Here is a 7,016-nt window from a genome sequence, read left to right as displayed (position 1 = left end):
CTAAGAATTTGTCTAAGGAGTTTTAATTCTCTCCCTCCCTCTCTCTGTTATGTGTTCAATTGGAGCATTATCTACATCCACAGAGAGGGAGGGAGGGAGAGAGAGAGACCACAGTGTGTCCACTACCTTACACCCAAATTTGTCTTAAAAAGATTTCTCAATTTCAAATTCTCCATTCTCAAAAAACCACTCATTACACCATCCCAGCTATGCTACAACAAATTACCTGCAACCAAAATGAAAATAAAAAACACTGGCTAGAAGAACTAATTGATTTTTGGATATTAAAATATTTTTGAGAAGGGTGGTCTAATAATTAAGCACATGCATGCTGCTTCTCTACTGATGACAGCGGGCAGAAGCAGGGACATATCTCTGAATCACTACATGGAGCTTAAATAGTATCTCCTTTTCAGAATTACGAATCCATAAATTGATGATAAAAGTTGCAGAGCTCAAGATATATATTAGAACTTGAGAGAGAGAATGAAAAGCACTTGAATTCATCGAGGCATTTCTGCAATTTGATATCGTATTTCAAGCATCGAATCATCATCAACAAAGAGAAGAAAAAGAGATTGTGTTTGTTAATGAATAAATAACAAGTTAATACAAATTGTGTTTTCATAATTAATTTGGACTTGACACACAAGTAATCTTTTTTTTCTTTTCGGTCGCAACATTCATTTATTTTCTTTTGATATTTTTGGTGTTAGTTTTCATTAAGTTTTAAATTTTTTCTAATAAAAAAAATAAATGTCTACGAAACAATTGAAAAATTCATTTGCCGTGAACCGCGTGACGAGAGACTAATTATGTAGTTAAATTACTACCCACATGACTTCATAATAATAATCAAACTCAATTTTGATAACAATTTCCCGACAAGTGGGTCGCTCAACATCATCAACAAAGAGAAGAAAAAGAATAATAATATCTTAAAATATTTAGTTCCGAAGAATGACTAGGAAAAAGGCCGAGACATGGTCATGACAACAACTTGGTAACTAGTTGTCTCATGCCACTTAATTGTAAATCGTCACCTTAATTAGCACGATAATTAAACTGTGGTCCATGCCATTGCCATGGACAGACGACGAGCTATAATTATTTTTAATTTCCATAAACTCATGAGTCATGACAAACATAATCTACGTTCAATTCTTTTTTAAAATGACTAGAAAAGATAATGGTTTTCTAAACTCATGAGTAAGAACATAACAAGTTGCCACATCGCCATCCTAATCCGAAACAAATTTTGTATTATTATTGTGGCAGTGACATTTCATCTATATTATTCATGTAATAATAACAAATAATACTAATTAAAACAAAACATCCCTTAATTTTAGCCTTCAAATTCAAAGTTTGTCTTTTTCCCTTCTCTCCTTACTAATTTATCTGATGAGAAATATACCATAATGGGCCAAGCAAATAAATAATTATTTATGGAAAATTCTATATTAAATCATGTTCATTGTTTTTTTTTATTACCATATGTTTGCCAGTGGGGTTGGAATTCTTCAGAGGGAATATTATCTTCTGTTAATTCTTGGGAATTGAGTGGCCTTCCCAAGGCAAATTCTCGACTTTTGGCCACACTCAAAGGGGAAGATGCCAAGATGGTTTAAAAATGATGATGGCTCCCAAGAAAACTTCCTTAAACCCACTCTCAATCTCAACAAGGGACAAAGAGTTCGAGCATGGAGTTTTCCTAATGATTTATGAAAGAAAACCAAGAACAAGAAGAATCCACACATAAAAATTATAACTCACCTTGACAATTGACATAAGAACAAGAACTATATAATTTTCCTAATCTTTAATATATATTACTTGAGGAACTAGCTAGCCTATTCTGTCAAGAGGAGACAAAGATTTTTTCTCTAGAAGGAATTATGTTTGAGCTTGAAGACAACAAGGTTAGGACAATGGAAAAATCAAGATGGGACTTGACTTGGGGACTTGGGTTGCAATCATATATATATATATGTGTGTGTATATATAAATGTATGTATATAAAGAACCAGATTGGTCTAGCGGGTTTTGTTCTTGAAATTTTAGAACTGTACTAAACTATACAATGAGTAAATCTATGAACAATGATGGTTGGGTAATCTAGAGAAATCAAAGGCCTAGCAGGGCTATAGCTAGCCTGGTGGTGTTATGGGGTGGTGAGATTAGAGAGCATGTGTGCTTATAAACAATCAAATGTACATCTCATCATGAGTAGCTAAAAAAAAAGAAAGGAAAAGCGGGGAAAAGAAGTGGAAGGCTAGGCATGCCCCCCTGGATTTTGGTGAAGGGTACATTTTGGTGTTATTACCTAGATTAAGATATGAGACATTGGTGTATGGGGCTGATAATGTAACAGCTAAGAAAGGAAAAAGTGGTGGGAGTTTTGGCAGGGTTTGAAGGGGGAAAGGCTTTTTAGAACTTGGGGGGCAAGGAAATGTGAGTGTGAGTGGGTTAATTAATTTTTTTTTTTTGAAGGTTCGTGATGGTGGCTTTGATGATGATGATGATGCACGCCGGCAGCTTTACTTATGTCTCCATCTCTCTCCCCCCAAAACCAAATTGGCACGCCTGCTCCCACTCAAACTATTCCAATCCACACAGAGAGAGAGAGAGAGAGAGAGAGAGAGAGAGAGAGAGAGTCAAAGAATGAAAAGCTAATCCACTAGCAATTTGGTGATCTAGACCCTGTTTACTTTTTCTCAGACTTCTTTCATCTTTTTGTCAGATTGCAATTCTATTTCTCAACAATATAGCTCAGTCCATTCCACATTCTATGTTCAACCCAAAAACTTGTAAGTATAATTTAACTCAGTCTTGGATTGGTCCATCCATACATGTTAAAAAAAGAAAATAAAAAAAAAGACCCATAAAGAGGAATAAGCTAAGCTATAAAAGAAACCAACCCCACTACATATTCCTCATCGATTACACCAAAAGAAAAGCAAAGCAAAGCAAATGTTACCCACTTAAGATTCCCCAATTACCTTCATCATCCACCTCTTGGCAAGATAATGCACTAATCATACTAATTTCCGATATTTCATGTAAAGCTTAATTAGTAAAACATGTCAAGTTGTGAGACACTTAATTACAAATATAATTAGTTATTTTTTTTAATGTTATCATGGATATTAGTTTATTGGTGCCAATATTCTTTCTACTTATCCAACAAACCCTCCTCATTCCTACCTATAACCTATGTTATTGAAATTAACCAGCTAAAATCCAACCTCAAGATATCCTAATCATTTTCTATCCCCCAGTCTCCTACAGTTAAAAACACAAAGACCCATCTATCTGCTGTCCCCGAACAACCCAAAGCACATACACACTCTCTCTCTCTCCTTCTCTTTTCTCTCTCTCTCTCTCTCTCAAAGTTAAGTTTATTGATGTGGGTCTTTGCAGGTTAAATGGATACCTTGTTTAGACTAGTCAGTCTCCAATCTGATCACCATCAATCTTTCAACAACTCAACCACCACCAGAACCTCAACACCAACAACTACCACCACTACTTCCAGCAGCTCTAGATCCTCCTTCCTCAGCCCCTCTCATCAAAACCCTCACCCTAATTACCCCCACCAAAACGACGACGTCGAAGAATGCTTCAACTTTTTCATGGATGAAGAAGACTTCTCCTCGTCTTCTTCCAAACACTACTACCCATCAAATCACCCAACCCCGCCAACCCCAAACCCTCTCCTCACCACCACCACCACTCCCACACCCACAGATTTCTCCTTCTCACCCGCCCTCATCAACTTCGAGCTCTCCAACGGCAAGTGGGCCCCGGAGCTCCTCTTGGAGACCGCCAAGGCCATCGCCGACAAGAACAGCTCCCGCGTCCAGCAGCTCATGTGGATGCTCAACGAGCTCGGCAGCCCGTACGGCGACACCGACCAGAAGCTCACCTCCTATTTCCTCCAGGCTCTTTTCAGCCGCATGACCGACTCCGGCGACCGCTGCTACCGAACCCTAATATCCGCCTCGGAGAAAACATGCTCCTTCGAGTCCACCAGAAAAATGGTGCTCAAGTTCCAGGAGGTCAGCCCTTGGACCACTTTCGGACACGTGGCGTGCAATGGGGCGATCATGGAAGCCTTCGATGGAGAGCCCAAGCTCCACATAATCGACATCAGCAACACTTACTGCACCCAGTGGCCGACGCTGCTCGAGGCCCTGGCCACCCGAACCGATGAGACGCCGCACTTGCGCCTCACTACTGTGGTCGCCACCAGAGCCAGTGACGGCTCCGGTGGTGCACCAGCGCAGAAAGTAATGAAGGAAATTGGCGCCAGAATGGAGAAGTTCGCCCGATTGATGGGCGTGCCTTTCAAATTCAACGCCGTACATCACTCGGGCGATCTCTCCGAGCTGAATTTATCAGAGCTGGATATCAGAGACGATGAGGCCCTGGCCGTCAACTGTGTTGGCACTCTACACTCAATCCAAGCCGTTGGAAACCGGCGTGATTATTTGGTGTCTGCGTTCCGTAGCTTGAGACCGAGGATCATCACTCTCGTGGAGGAAGAGGCTGATCTCGACGTTGGGGTTGACGGGCTTGACTTTGTCCATGGCTTTCAAGAGTGCTTGAGATGGTTTAGGGTTTACTTCGAGGCGCTGGACGAGAGCTTCGCCAGGACCAGCAACGAGCGGTTGATGCTCGAGAGGGCAGCTGGTCGAGCCGTGGTCGATTTGGTGGCCTGCGCGCCGTCAGAGTCTGTTGAAAGGCGCGAGACCGCCGCTCGCTGGTCAAGGCGAATGCATGGGGCCGGGTTTAGCCCCGTGACGTTTAGTGATGAGGTGTGCGATGACGTACGCGCCTTGTTGAGGAGGTACAAGGAAGGTTGGGCAATGACACAGTGCTCGGAAGCCGGCGCTGGAATATTCCTTTCGTGGAAGGATCAGCCAGTGGTTTGGGCCAGCGCTTGGAGGCCTTGATAGACGGTGGCCGGTGATCGATGATCATATATATTTTCACACGTGTGATTGGTTTTTTGTGGCACGTGTGCATGAAATATGGAGTCTGTGAGTAAGGAGTCCTCTTCTGTTTGAAAGAGGGGAGGGAGGGGGATAATAGTGCTTGGCTTGAATAGAATTAAGTAAATTAATTTTCATGGGTTATTAATCATTTGTGATTTTTTTTCTTTCTTGATTTTTATTGAAAGTTGAATAGGTTGTTTTAATGCTGGTTTTGTATTTTTGAATATCATCTTTGTGGGCAAATGCCCTATTTTAATTTTGTTTATTTTCAAATCATCCATAATCAACTCCCGCTAATCCAAGATCATTCAAATGTCTAACTTTGACTAAAGTTGTCTCTATGCTTAACCCACAATTAGTCAATCAAAAGACAAAAGTACAAATAATTTGAAATGGGGTGGTTTGGTATTTGGTGTCTTAGTTAGTTCAAGGTGAGATCAGCTAAAAATAATTAAAAGCTAGTTAAAAAAAAATGGAAGCGTGTTAAATAAATCAATGGGTTAATTAATTATAATTAAAAAAAGGTCGTTGTCTAATTTATTGGTGGCATAGAATCTTAGGACGGCCATGGAGTTGGGATGGGTTTGGGGAATCTCATGGAAAGGTGGTTTGGTCAATAGTGGCATAAAGGGTTTTAGTGGCCAGCACGCTGTCTATGATTTTGATATGGTCTTCTTCTTCTCTCCTCCTTTTAGAATTTTTTTTTATTTTTTATTTTATTTTTAATCAAATACTTTTGATTTGTGATTTGCAGAGTCTTGGCTTTCCAGGCATGGCCCCCTTCACAAAGCCACCAGCTCCATCAAAATCAAACACTTTGTTGGTGGTGTTGTTGTGATGGTGGTGTATGAATTAGCGTTTACAGTAAGAAATGGTACGTACTTTTGGCCCACGGCAGGCAAATTCAACCACCAGAAATGTGAAAGTTATTAAAGAAATACCAAGAGTTTAAAGTGGGAACTCCTTTTAAGAGTAGCGTATCTTAATCCCTTTTGAGGACACTTGCCCCCTCCACGTCGACATATATGCTCTCTCTCTCTCTCTCTCTCTCTCTCTCTCTCTCTCTCTCTCCCACAAAATATCAAATTATTCAATATATATTTCATATGAGACCTAAAAATTTAGGATGTATATAGTGAGACCAACATAGCTGAGGCGATTAATTAGAAGATATATATAGTGAATCTGGCACCATTTGGTTGAGTTTAATATAGTACTTACTTAATCAGATTTGATATTAGAATTTTCTTTAATCAAGTGAGGGTTAAATATACTAATTAGAAGGATGTGTCATTGGTGACATAAGGTTGTCCTTTTGCCCAGCAAAAGCAAAGAGGGTTGCCCATCGACTTGCATAGTTTGCTCTTTTTTGTGATGAGTTTTTTTAACAGGTATGCGGTGCTCCTGATATTATTCATGATGTCTCTTTTACGTTACTCTTGTTTCATGATTATTAATAAAAGTTCCCTTTTTAACGCAGATGCTTGTTAAAATTAAAAAAAAAGGAAAAAGAGAAGACAATATCTGATTATTGTATATGGAGTGGCCACATATATGTCTAGTCTTTACGAGTGTTTTCACATTTGGGGTGCTTTTACAGAGAGCTGCTTGGCATGTTTGCTGGCCCATGCCCTTCTTTTAGCCTACGCTTTCAATTTTCTTCCTTTTGATCACATCGCCAATGGCCAGCTGTTGCCTTTTTCAACTTTGAACGGGACCAGGTTCTTCAACTTGCAACATGAGCTCTCTTGGCCAAGAGTTTATACATATATTATATGGATAATATTCTTTTTATCTAAATATTAAAAGACTTGAACATCACTTACATACGATGTGTGTACAATGCAACAAAAAGATCACATATAAACGCAGAGTATGAATAAAAGAAAGTATGCGATTTAAATCATTGTTAAATAGTTTAATATATGACAAGGACATAAAATATAATTAAGTATATATTTTTTATGCGATATAATTAAGTAGATGCCTGAGACAATATAATCCTAGTCATAAAGC

General features: G+C 39.4%; 1 protein-coding gene across 1 annotated transcript; it reads left to right on the top strand.

Annotated features, from left to right (window-relative positions):
* The first annotated feature begins 3,243 nt into the window (after window positions 1-3,243).
* Window positions 3,244-5,265, top strand: LOC117633075 (protein SHORT-ROOT). The gene has a single exon (XM_034366751.1). The coding sequence runs from the start codon at window positions 3,429-3,431 to the stop codon at window positions 4,956-4,958; it is 1,530 nt and encodes a 509-aa protein (XP_034222642.1). The 5' UTR covers window positions 3,244-3,428; the 3' UTR covers window positions 4,959-5,265.
* Window positions 5,266-7,016: the final 1,751 nt, after the last annotated feature.

The sequence above is a fragment of the Prunus dulcis genome, chromosome 6 (genome assembly GCF_902201215.1).
Source record: "Prunus dulcis chromosome 6, ALMONDv2, whole genome shotgun sequence".
Classification (NCBI taxonomy): Eukaryota; Viridiplantae; Streptophyta; class Magnoliopsida; order Rosales; family Rosaceae; genus Prunus; species Prunus dulcis.
Note: the sequence above shows the minus strand (reverse complement) of the source record. Positions and strands in the feature narration are given on the sequence as shown.